The 13337-nt window shown below is 36.4% G+C and overlaps 1 protein-coding gene across 8 annotated transcripts in view; it reads left to right on the top strand.

Moving 5' to 3' along the window:
• PCCA (propionyl-CoA carboxylase subunit alpha) overlaps window positions 1-13337 on the top strand; it is a 271373-nt gene that overhangs the window by 118603 nt on the left and 139433 nt on the right. For all 8 annotated transcript variants that reach the window (XM_030945325.1, XM_030945350.1, XM_030945359.1 and 5 more), the window contains 2 exons: window positions 3560-3628; window positions 4432-4507. In XM_030945325.1, coding sequence (XP_030801185.1) covers window positions 3560-3628; window positions 4432-4507 — 145 coding nt within the window. The remainder of the gene's footprint in view (window positions 1-3559; window positions 3629-4431; window positions 4508-13337) is intronic.

Here is a 13337-nt window from a genome sequence, read left to right as displayed (position 1 = left end):
AGGCTTCAGAGCATTGGGTTGAGGAGCTCATATGGAGTCTCTAGGCTTCTCTTCCTGTTTACTTCCCCAGTCATATTAAAAAATAGAAGAACTATTTTTATGTAGGTACTCATGGTTTGGTGTCTTAATACATATATTTCTGCTAGCATGAAACGAATTTCTCTCCTGAGAATGTCGTGCTGCAAAGAACAAAATTAATGTGGCTAAAAAGGTACAGCGTTACAGACCCATTGTGTCGTGGTGTTTGTTTTCTGCATTTTAAGTTTTAGAGTTGTCAGCAATTTGGTTTGAGAAAAATTAGCAGAGACTTGTAGCGTGTCACAGCAAGTTCAGCTTATGTGTATTGCCAAATGTATTGGCAATTCATTTCTTCTGTGTCTCAAGTTAGTTCTGATTTACCATGCCTCCTGTGTGTCAGCTGCCCATGCTGATGGAACTGTTGAGCATGGCTGTGTGAGAGCCATGTTTTGCTTAGCCATGGGGAAGAATATGATGGCTATTTTTGTCGTGTAGTTTCTAATTTCCTTAGAACATGGTGCTCATAAATACCAAATTTTTTTTCGTCTTTGATAATGAAGCTGAAGACAGGTGACTATAAACCAGCCCCTTATGTGTGATAGTGAGCTTTGATGTTTGGTACTCCTACACATGTTCTGCTATATCTGGAGAGCTGCAGCATTGCTCTCTGTCACTGTGAGCAGTAGTCTGGTATTTTAATGACTCTTACCAGGAAAAGAAAATTCTCAGACCCAGATATAGCAAAGAATTGAGAAATACTAGAATCTGTTTGTGTTCCTAAATGGAATTTGATGCATTAAGAGTTCATTGCAGGACTGAGACACAGATTATGCTTCTCCCCAGGCCCCCCCACTTAAGCATTTTTTATTCATTTTGCTGTTGTCCTAATGTAATAACACATGAGGATAATACAACAGCAATAAAGTGTTGGGGCTATAATATGAATGAGCTCTAGGCTACAGCAGGACCTTTAACCCTAGCTTTTCCTAAATATCTTAAATACTGAGTAAAAGAAAGGAACTATATTAAACAGAAGTAAATGCTGGAGGTCTAATAAATATTGCTATTATTTATCAAGTTCAGCACATTATAGTGAGTAGCTGTTGAATTAGGGTTTCTTGTTCATCCAATATTCATTAAATTCTGTCACACCATATAGTTTATAAAATCACCTACTGTTACCAGGCTCTGAAAATGTAAGCACCACAGGGAGAATTTAAGATAGTATAAACATATTTCTTTTTTGCTGTCATTTTTTGGTCATCTTGCATTTATTTTATGAAAATTAACTTCCATAGAGGACTCCAGATATTTTTAAAAGTAAGTTATGAAGTAGCTTAAGTAGTTTATATTCTCTGTAGCCTTTTCAAGATATTGTGATTAGGGAAAAATGTGAATTTTGTAGTGGTCACGTACATCTGTTGTATATGAGCAGAAACATAGAGCCAGGCAGAGCATATAGTTGGCATAGCCTCAGAAGTCTTAGTTAACTTTAGGGTCTGACTAACCTGCTTATTGTGGGCCTGAGTTATGGACCTTTCATATGTTTTTTTCTTTATCAAGGTGACATACATGTGTCAGTACTTACCTAAGCATATATAAAGCACTCCTGAAAGCTTGTGTGCAATCACTTTATAGGTGCTGCTTCAGACACAAAAGGCACAGTACAATTCAAGAATGTGTGGAGTATGTATGTCATACCTTGTCTTATGTATGTATTGATTGAGTATTAGGAAAAAATGTCAGGGGCAGAGGATTTCTCTGGAACTGAGTAGGTAAATTCTTTCTGACTTAAATGTGAGAACATGTGCATTGACTTTATACATGGACAACTGTTCTGTGAGAAAGGATGGTTTAGCAGCTGGAAGAAAGGAAGCTGAGAAATACACTGCATGTTTTTTGTGTAATCATGACATGTCTGAACTACCTTCTCATCAGTAACTAATGTTAAATGTACCTGATGTGAGTAGTGGGGAGCCCAGTTAAGCACAGATAAAGCACATTCAGATAAGAATCTATTAAAGTGGTACAGAAGCAATGCTGCCTTTACATGTGAATAAGTATAGAAAAAAAAAGTAAATATGTAAATATAAATATATGAATACAAACATGTGAATAAGTGAATTTCTTCCTAAAATAAACATAATGTCCTAAGAACTAGTCAGACAATGTTTTTTACTAAAGAAAGTGAATACACCTGCTAGGGTATCTTTTTATGTCATTTGGATAATAAAGTCATCATCATGCCCTCATGTGGATTCTCTAGACAAGAGGTTCTACATGTGGTCCCTTGATAATTGCCTAAATTAAAATATTAAAGGCCTAACAGCCGTTGTGTTGACCTTTTTCTGCCTTGCTGCAGACAGATGAGCTGCTGTTTATTACAAAGGTTCCTTCCCACAGGTGAAGATTTAAGTGAGATTCCAGGACCCTCTTTCCCACCCCTTTACAATGCAGTATATCAGAGTCCTGCTGTTTCAACAGCTTTGATTAGAGCCCTCCATGCTTATGATGCCCAGAATGCATTTATCACTCGAGTTATTTTGATTAGTTTAAAAAAAATATTTCGAATTCCAGTGCTCAAAACCAGCAATTTAATAAATATTTATTCCCCAGAAATTGCTCATTTGAAAAGTTTTATATGGCTAACCTCATTGTTACAGTGATGAAATCAAACTGAGAGATGAAAACAAGAATCAGCAATATACAAACTATCTTGTTGGCTGGTTAACAGCAATCAGCCTCTTCAAAAGAAATTTTTGAACTCATGTTATTTTTTTCCATGAATATTGCAGAATCAGAGCTTTAATTGGGGCTGTGTCCTTACAAAGCAAAGCCATGGAAAAAGCTGTGTAAACATTAAAGCCTCAGGGGAAGAGCAGCAACAGAAAAAAAAAGTTTAACAGTTGAGAGGGTGAGACAGAGAAGGAAAGTGTTACAGACATGAAAACCATAGGCTCAGTGTTCCTATGGAGCTGATAAGCTGAGCTCCAAAGTTCCTGCTGAATGCTCCCTACTTCCATTCCTGCTGAAGCCCTTGGAAGGGCTATAGCAGAACATGAGGGATGTGATTACATATAGATGCAGAAAGGCTGTGATTATAAGGGTCATCCCTCATGCCAGGTGTCAGTCAGAAAAATAATTACAACTGTATTTTATTGCAGGGATTAAAACAGAATTGAATGTGTTTAGTGTTGAAGTGAGTGTAACACAGCTGAAATTGTTAGATCAGATTTACTGTGTTTACTGTGCCTTCTGGAGAACAAAAGAGAATTTTGACTATGAACTCAAGATTGCAGTCAAGTTTCTCATAAAGGAGAGACTAATTTGCAAGTGGGTTTTTTTTTTGCTGGTGAAGAAAAAAGCTTCCCTTCCCTCCTCCCAGGTTCTCTGAAAACAAATAACTGAGTCTTTCCAGAGGGAAAAATGTATGTGATAAGCTTTGTGGGCGTTATGGTTTAAGGCTGATGGGTGGATTTGATCCTCACATTGAAATTTTTTTCCAGTAATATATAATTATTTTCACTTCTTATTTTTGAAGGTGCGTGTTGACAGTGGCATACAACAAGGAAGTGACATTAGCATCTATTATGATCCCATGATCTCAAAAGTGAGTTGATCATTATTTCTCAATATTCTAAAGGCACAGAGTACTGATTTTCTGCATAGATCTTTTATGAGAGGGAGCATATTAAAGGATTGGTGAATCAGTATTTTAAAGGTGCCAGGCATAACATGCCTCAAGGGAATACAAAAGAAGTGAAGGAAGATGTGGAGTAGAGGAAATCTAGTGTCACTTCTAAATAAAATTATTTTTACCTTTTGACACTGTAGTTATTTGTCTTGCAGTTTCTAATTATTAAGAAGATTCTGATTTGAACACCAGCCTTTGTCTGACTTAGATACTGCCAATCTATCTTTTTTTAATATAGTCTAGCTTGGATGTAAATGTCAATAATCTCAGCTTCCAAAAAGAAGCATTGAAAGAAATGCTTGATAGTGTCTCTTAGTATTAGTTTTTATTCATTGGGAATATATTGGTAAAATTAAAATGTGACATGATAGAGTTCAGTCATCAAAAAAAGGATATCTTAGGAGTTTGTTGGGCATTAGGAATCTGGTGAGTCAGCTTGAAGAGTGAACCTCTCGTCTGATTTTCTGAGAGCTTGTTTAGATGCTTTAAGTTTTATGAAGGAAAAAGTGATTGGCCTTCTTTCATTGAGTGGGTTAAGAGATCTTAGCTTTTTCTTGATGTTTCAGGGAGCCTTTATAGCATAAATACAGTAATGGTCAAGAAATGGTTTTTTATGACTGCAGAAATTCTACAAACCTATTTGATTTTTAAATGCTATTCAAATTCTAGAAACAAACATCTAATTTCTAGGTAATGTAAATACCTTTTTTTTTCTTTAGCTGATTACCTATGGCTCTAATAGAGCCGAAGCACTGAAAAGAATGGAAGAGGCTTTGGACAACTATGTAATTCGAGGTAACTAGAGAAATTTGGATTCCTAGTGTGATAGGCTGTCATCTATTTCAAGAAAACAGCTTGAAAAGATAGTAATTAGCAAATTGAATAAAGTTCCCACTTCTTAAGTGCAAATTAAAAAAGGAAAAGCTTGTGTTAATTAAGCTGAGAAGATACATCAACTCTAAAGAGACTTTTTTTCTCCATTTTTCTCTTGAATATTTTAAGATAAATATTTAAATAACTTTCTTAAAACTCATAGTTCTCACTGAATGGTAGCAGGTAATTGATTTATTACGTTGTGGGGGGGTAAAGGCAATTGTACTCTAAGAAATTTAAAGTAATTGCCTTTTTTAGGAGTTTAATACATTGATTGCAATTAAATATTATCACAATGCAGTGGTTGATTGTGTGTGTATATATATATATGTATATTTCTCTAATTTTCAAGGTAATTGTTTAGGTTTGGGCAGATACAGATGTAGGGTTTTGATCACCGTGTGTGTTTCAGCTCTTGCACACTGATGGCGTAGGAGATGCAGCCTTTCTTTCAGGCTTTCCAGGCAGCATGGGTAAATCAGCCCTGACCACTTTTATCTTTTTAAGTTTTGGTGGGGGAAGCCATGTTTTGTATGGGAGAAATTTTTAGGTCTTCCTCTGTCTTATGGAAAACAGGAAGGACAACTCAGGATAAGAGAGGTAAAAATTTCTGTGAAGTTTCTGTAAAGCTTGGTTTGGCTTTAATGCTGGGCTGCTGAATGGTACAGTTGTCCTGTCAAACTCAAAAGATTTATCTGTCTAGGGGAAAATGAACATCCCTCTACCACAGTGTAGTTAGATCCATGGTAGGATTAACCATTGTAAATGAACTGCTAACTCTAACATAGATTTATATTGGTGCAACTTGAGCCAGTAGACTATTGCAGTACAATGTGCTGATGTAAACCCCTGCTGTAAAACAGCTGAGTAAATTTATATGAGAGAGGAATTTATACTGCTATAGTTAGATTGGTGTGAGGAGGGATTTGTTGGTGGTGTTAATGGAGACAGGCTCTGGATTCACACTGTTGTATTGATAGCAAGTGATGCTAAAAGTATTTTATTTGATGAGAATATTGCAAATGTGTGCGGAGCATTGTCTTTTATTGTGTGCTGTAATATGGGATGGAAACTGGTTGTTTGTGCTTAGGTGTTTTACACAGATGCACCTAATAAAAGCTCCACAGATTATAAATGTTTGTGAAGTATGAGAGATCTTACACCTGAAAAGTACTAATTTCTATTCTTGAGGTTTTTACAGTATTTTTATTAATATGCCTGTATTCATCATACTAATGTCTCTGTAGTATTTCTATCTGAGAAAGCTTTTAGTCTATTAAAAACATTTAAAGAGGTAATTAATGAACTACAGGAGGAATTTTTTTCTAAAGTACTGCAAACCACAATATGTAATGTACTACAGGTTTCAAAAGTAGGTAAATTTTCAGAACATTTTTAGTTGCAGCGGCCAGTGGTTTCCATTTGAAAACCACCAAGATTTTTGTGTAGTTTTACACAGCTGGTAGTTTCTTCTCAGTGTTTATTTAAAATGGAGCATTTGTGGATATTAAAGTATCTCTTCTCTTTCCTACTGTGAATGATTCTTGGTAGGGTAGTTAGTAGAAACTTTTTTATTTTTACTCTAAAGTGATGGTGTATATTTTTGCTTTACAATATTGTTGGGTTGGGTTTCTATGTAACAAAATATTAAACTACCCTGATCTTTTGTAAAGTGTCTTTTCCAACTTGAGTTTTTGTTAGTAGTGAAAGATACAGAATATTTTTTTTACCTGGTGTTGAAGATACTTGGTTTTATGTTTGAATAGTGAGCTTGTACTTGGTATAGAGATTACCAGTCTTGCACTTGGTATAGAGATTACCAGTCTTCCTCAACAGTATGCTCCAGATCCCTATTTCTCAGCACAGCCCCCTTGTCCCTCTGAAATCCTGGAAAGCAGCATTTATGTTTGCATGGTGTTTTAGAGACGCTGTGTTTTTCCCTGTGAGTAATGAACTCTTCTAGAGCATTGTAGATAAGCAATACCAACTGAAGTCAATGTCAGTTGTAGTGATGATGTGCACTGGGAGAATTTCAGATTTAAAATCCCAAGGATTGCAGTTTCTGTAAACAAGGATGCTTGTTCACTCACACAGGGTGGGAATGGGATGTAGGGTGGCTGCATAACAGGTCAAGGACCATCTAATGCATAGCTTGGGGACTGCTAATGGAGGATGGAGTCTTCCCAATCACTTCTGTGTCACCAGTTCAAAGCAGACAAAAGTTGGTAAGGAATTTTAGTCACTACTATTTTGATGGCTGCTTGCTGACCTGTGTGAAATCAGTGGTTTTTATCCGGTTCCTAGAAGACAAATGTCTTCTTGGAGCAAATGCCACTATACAATGTCATTCATGGCAGTCCCAGCAGAGAATCCAGGACTGAAGTAGCACAGTGACCCTTCAGGAGGTGACTCATCTAGACTGGGTTGAGGCATGTTGGCAGTGTGAAGGTCAAGGGCTTACTCTGCTGCTCCTTCTCTATTGGCTCTGTGAGAAAACATTCAGTTTCTCTTCTGTGGCTTTGGGGTATTCACAAGTTACCCCATTCCTTTTTAGCCCTGTTCCATCTACAGGGAACAAGTCCCCAGACAAGTCTTTATTGACTTGTTTTCTTGGACTGGATACTACCTGGCCTTGAATTCATGGTTTAGCTGCCCTTCCCAGTTGAATCTTCCTGACAAGACCATGAAGGAGATTAAAGTAATTAAATTTTAAAAATAGTCTAATACTTGCAAAGAAAGCAGATTTAAGCAAAATTTGAGTAAAACCTTAAGCAACCAAGGCTGTATCATATAGTGCCTGTAATAGCAGTATCTTCATTAGAAATAGAGAACTAAGCTAATAGGGATATTTGCAACAATGCTAGGCTCTGAAATGCCTGATGCATTAATATTTTATTACTGTTTACTTCACTTGTCCACAGTGAAGAAAGAAATTCTGCAGTGTGTTCATTGGTAGATGCTAAGAGTATGACTAACTCAAGATTGAGTCAAGATAGGGTCAATGTGATCATGGGAATGTAATCTCAATCTTTTTTCCTGTGTAATATGTCCATTGTTGCTAATGGGAGCAGATGAAAGACTAGGATAGCGTTTCTTTGAGTTGTGGATTAGATTAAATGATCTCTTGAGGTTCTTTACAGTCTAAATTATTCTGACAGGAACTGACTTCTCCACTGAGAGCTGATCTGAATTGAAAATCTCAGCTGAGACTCCGGAATGACAAAGGGTCTAATTAGGTAACATTTTTATTTCTGAGTCTTGCAGTATATTTCAGGTCTGATTAAAGTTGAGGATCCAACTCAGACTTCTCTCAAGAAGAGAAATTTCTTGTTTTGTGCAGTGGTTACTGGAAAATTTGTGAATAGTGAAAATTCAAGACACCAGTCAAGCAGAGAGGCACTGTTGCTCATTGGGATGGGGCATGATTTTTTTTCCTTTGAGCGTGCGCTGTTGTTAGTAGTTCATCTCTCTTATGGTACTTTTTTCAGAAACTTTTTGTTTTGTTCATTTTGGGGGGGTTTAATTTGAACAGCAGAAATAGGGTGTTGAAAGAATACCTTTCAGTGTATATCCTGTGTATGTAAACATGGTGTGGTGTGCTTTCCTTCTTGGCTTTTCTAAAGTTTTAATATGCTTTTGTCATTCCTGGTGCTGGATAATCTGTTCATTTGAAGGCATGTATAAATCCCAGTATGTAGTTTTGGAAAGTTTGTGTATGAAGGTTATTTTAATCAATTTAAATAAAAGAAATGGTTATATTTGTGCATCAAGTAGACCATGTTATCAATTCATTAGAGGGTCTGATTGGACAGATAGCTCATATCCTTGAGTGCAGGAAGATTACATATCCTGTAATCTTTCCTTTGACCTCTGTTTGCTTTTTATCTTCCCTGAGCATTCAAAAGTAAAGCAATAACATGAAGTTTAAGTCTTTGTATAAAGTCAGTCCTTCTCTGTAGAGATCGTGCTTGCTGTGTGTAGAGAGGAATGCATTAGACCATTAGGGAGAAGGAAGAGTTGAAGGAGCCTCTGAAGAAAAGAGTAAGCAGCAGATAGAGCAAGAAGGAGTAGAAATGAGGGGAGAATAAGGGAACCACCAGCTGGGGGTGGGGGAATTTTCCAGCATGAGGTGAAAGAGCAAACATAAAATAGAAGCCAGCAAAGTGTTAAATGTTCAAGGGGAAGAGAAATGTAGAAGTTAACTCTGAGTGGAGATCTGCCAGAATAGTGGCAGCAGAAACTGTTGTATTGAGCTTTTGTAATTAATTAGGGGGGAAAGAAAGAGAGCTGTACTTAATGTTGTGAGAAGGCTTTGGCTTTCCACGAAGCACAGAATGAGTAAAATTGGAAGGGATCACAGTGGATTATGTGGTCCAACTTCTCTGCTCAAGCAGGGTCATCCTAGAGGGCAAGAAAAAACACCCAACTTCAATATTAGTATTTTATCATGTATTTAAATAAATTAATTTCAGGTACAAAGCTTTTCACAGTAAACTTTAATTTAGGTCCAAATATCATAAATTACTGAATTATTTTGTTTTAACTTCGAAGATACTTCTCTATGTCAGTATACATGTAAGTGTTAGACTCTCCTGTATTCTGAGCCCCTCTCACTGGTATTGTGAGCAAAACAATCTTTGTGTGTAAAAAACCTATTTACTTGCAAAAACAGTGTATAGTGTCTGCTCTTAAAAAAATGAAATGAGGTTTTATTTTTTTTGGTTGTGCTTTTAAAAAGTGCTTCAACAGGTCATACAACTTCTGCATAGCTGTGGTAACAGACAGGTACTTCTGCAAGAGTATTTGTGTTCTCACCCTTTGCAGATTCCCCAGTGTATTGATGTGGAAATCAAAACTGGAGAAGGGAAGCAAACAAGCTTTGTTCAAAATCACTAGAAGGGATCATTTCAGAATGCTTAGTAGCATCTGCTTGGAGCTCAGATGCTGCTCCTGGTCTCTCCTTTTCTTAAGCCAGTCATGAGAGAGGGAGTAGGAATGGGAGCTTGTCAGCGAAATGTTGTGGGATGCAGTTTAGATTACCAGTGTCCTGTGGAGAAGGAAGAGGGAAGGGCAATTGAAGTACAGGTTGTTCAGGTAAAAGAGGAAGGCAATATTATTGGTGCAGAAGGGGAAATTAAAAAAAGATACCTTTCTTTTGCCAGATACGTTTTTTGTTTGTATGGTTTTTTTCCTCTCCCTTTTAATAAGGAGAAAGAAATGGGGCAGTGAAAAACAAGAAATGAATGTTATTATTTCTCTAGATAAAGTTGTCCTAATGTTGTATTCCCCATCTTCAGAGTAAAAGGATATCTGAGGAGAGGATGCTGGTAGAATGCGCATTTATTTTCTTTCACTTTTCTTGACAAAGCCTGCTTAGCTTCTGCTTCCAATTATTCTACTGATTCACACATTCGTGTTTGCTAACACTGTAAATAATGGTCCTCTTAACTCTTACTAAGAAGTTCAGAACCACATGCAGTTACACAAGTTTGAGTTTGAATGTATAATTTTACAGTACAATACTACCATATATTATCTCTTTTTACCTCCTTTCTTCTCCCCCTTTATCCTGATGTGTGAGTTCACTGAGCTCCAGACTTGTGTATTTGAAAGAATTATAGTTTTTAATTGGAATACATGTTCAGCTCTGAGGGTCAGTGGTTCACTGATCCCATGTGAGAATTTTATGTGAATGTTTATGTATTAAAATTAAAAGATAAAACCCCCTTTGTCCCTTGCTTTTGGGATGGGGCTTTGTACATGGATAGCCAGCTCTGAAGTGAGTTGTAGCAAAACATGAGCTTTGAAAGACAGTTAAACAGTTGAATGTTGAGGGTTTTAGGGAATATTATGTAAACTTTTGGAATTACAAACATGGAGGCTTGCTGGGTGGTAATCATGGACTTGCAAAGTTCATGTGTTGAAAGTGGTGTTTTCATAGTCTGTGCAAATCTGATAATGTTCTTGTTTTAAGTGAACAGTAGTATAATCAGCATTTCATAATGCTCAGTGCAGAGCTTAGTTAATATTTTTTAATATTTTCTTCAGAGAAATAACTGAGATACTTCCTAAGCTTCATCACATTTATTCTTATTCAGCGTTTAAATTGTTGGGTGATAGTTTAGCTTTGCTGGCTTGTTAAAAAGAGAAACCTCTAGTCCTGTGCTCCACATGTTGGTTTTGCAGTCAGTAAGTGTGCAGATAAAGTTCTTTCTGTTCCACTTAGCACCATTTGAAATGATCAGCAAGTTAAGTCTATTCAACTGCTTATCTACAGAGGGGCGTGTAGGACTCCAATTAAGTTTACATGGATAAATGCAGATTTGTGTTTGCAGGCATCAAGATGACAGAAGCTTAATACTGTAAAAAGGCTAATCAACACTGAATATGTTTAGTGTCAGTAAATATTTATAGTGAAAACATTGCCTATGATTTTGTGCCTTGGCATTCCAAGTTCTGATTTTTAGTGAGTAAAAATGTGGTATGATAGCCACTTCATAAACCTGTTATAAAATTGTTTTCTATAAAATGCATTTTCTTGTTGTCTTTGGCTTTTCTTTTGAGAACAGGTTCAGAGTTAGGCTACAGTATGTAGCTAAGTTAATGAAAAGTCTGGTGTACTTAGCAGAGTTTTTAAGGCAGAGAATGAAGAAGGGAAGGAGGCAAGATAAAGACAGGCAGTATGGGGAGCAATTTCTTCTGATTATAATTTAATTTTTTTTTTAATGAGGACTTCTTTAAACGTAGGTTGCTAATAAGCTCTGGTGAGCAGTGTGATTATTTAGTGTGTTCCTGTATTCATTAGGCAATAATGACAATTTAACTGGAAAAATTAATGGAACCTCAGCAATTTGTGTTTTATATAAAGCATATGAATATGTAGTTTTAAAAAATTTTATTGGCTCTCTGTAATTTAAATGCTCGTCTGCTTTCTTTTACAAATGTGTTCTGGAAAATAGTGTGTAGAAATTGAAACCAAAGAAGCTAGTAATGTAATATTGTATGAAAACTACAGCCAAGCAAAATGAAGAAATAGAGGGACAAAACCAGTAATTATTATATTTTATTATATTTTGACTTAGCGGAAAGAAGAACATAACTGTAGCTATAGTTCTGCCTCAGCTTTAACGATGTAAAAATCATGAAGCTGAAGTGAAATTTGGTTTTCTGGAGGAGAAATGAATTGATATAGTTTAGGATTTTGTTTGTTTGTTGAAAATGTCATGGCTTGTCAGGCTAACAAATGTGATTTTGTTCCTGGCAGTCTACAGATCTGATCAAGAAAAATTCTCTGAAAACCACTGCAATATAAATACAATATACTTCAGTTTAGTGTCTAACTTTGCATGCAATAAGCACTGCCTGTTAGCCTCTGTTTGATCCTGTGAGAGTGTGAGGCTAATGTCTGGCCAGTGTTTTGGAAGCAGCAGGTAGTCAGGAGCAAGCTGCTCTAGGGGTCCATATTTCTGTAGCCTAGTAGTTACTCACACACAGATGGAGACCTTATGAACTTTGACAGAGGTCACACTAAATTGCAAATCTGAAACTTGTAGACTTCTGAAGGATTACACTGGTAATTTTCTTTAAAAGCCATATGATTTGGTACATCACTAAAAGTATCAACTCAGTCTTGAGAAGTAGATCAACCATGCAGTCATTTCTCACGTAATGATCATGGGGACTGATAAAGATAGCCTTTCATGATACTTTAAGGGAAACTTGTTTATTAAACTTTTAATTCATGTATGTAAAATGCATTTTATATTGCTTCCCAAATACCTAGTTCTGCTCTTTTGAACTTATTAAATGAATTTTGGAGCTTAAAACATTGCAGAAGCCTCATATTTTTCAGATGCACATGAGTTAGAAGTAATTAAGAATACTCATAGTATTTTTTTATTTTAGGTCTTTTGGGGCAGTCAGTTGAGACACCAAGCTCTGTCATCTGTCATCAGCCATCACCTTACCAGGGATCTTATAGCAGTTTAGGAAAGAAAAATGTGAGATGCTCTCGTTACACATTGTAGCATGTTTAAATCCTGGATTCAAAGTTGGGCAGCATTGAAGGACTCATCCTCTTCTTGATTTTGTAATAGATGAAGTCTCTGGGATATTTCAAATTACTAGTCAGATAGAGAATTTTGGGGGGAATCTGTAGCAGACAAAGACAGACATTATTTGTTTCCAAGTTATGGTCATTTAGTGTTAGATTTTTAATTATTTTGTTTAGAGGAGATGCAGTGTGACTTTTGATCAGTGTTTATAAAATCAGGCTATGTGAACGATTATTTAGGTTGCAGGCAGCAAGGATTTTCTTTTAATCAAATGGACAAATTTCTATCATGTCATCATTGAACTGCTTGTGTCATGTGCTATTTAATGGCTCATGAACAAGTCTTTAAAGCTGTGACTTCATGATTCAATGAGGCCGAGTCTGACTCAGTGCGTTTAAAGTGGTTTCAGGGATGGCCACACAGAGAGCTTGAAAATTCACACCAGCAGCAGACTAGTAGGGAAAGAGAGCTTTGAAAGTGTTTGAACTGGTCTGCATATGAAATAACAAGGATGTTGTTCATGCTTCTAAACTGGAAAAACACAAAAGGAAAAGGAGTGTAAAAGAATCTCCTGTAGCCTCAGCAATTTGCATGCTCTGTAATGCTAGTGTCTGTGATTTGGTGAGATCTCAACAAGGGAAAAATCCAAATAACCTAATTTACAGCTGAAATACCCCAGTTTGCAATTAATTCTTTTT

Source organism: Camarhynchus parvulus, chromosome 1, assembly GCF_901933205.1.
Source record: "Camarhynchus parvulus chromosome 1, STF_HiC, whole genome shotgun sequence".
In the NCBI taxonomy this organism is placed as follows: domain Eukaryota; kingdom Metazoa; phylum Chordata; class Aves; order Passeriformes; family Thraupidae; genus Camarhynchus; species Camarhynchus parvulus.
This window is presented reverse-complemented; position numbering and strand designations above follow the sequence as displayed.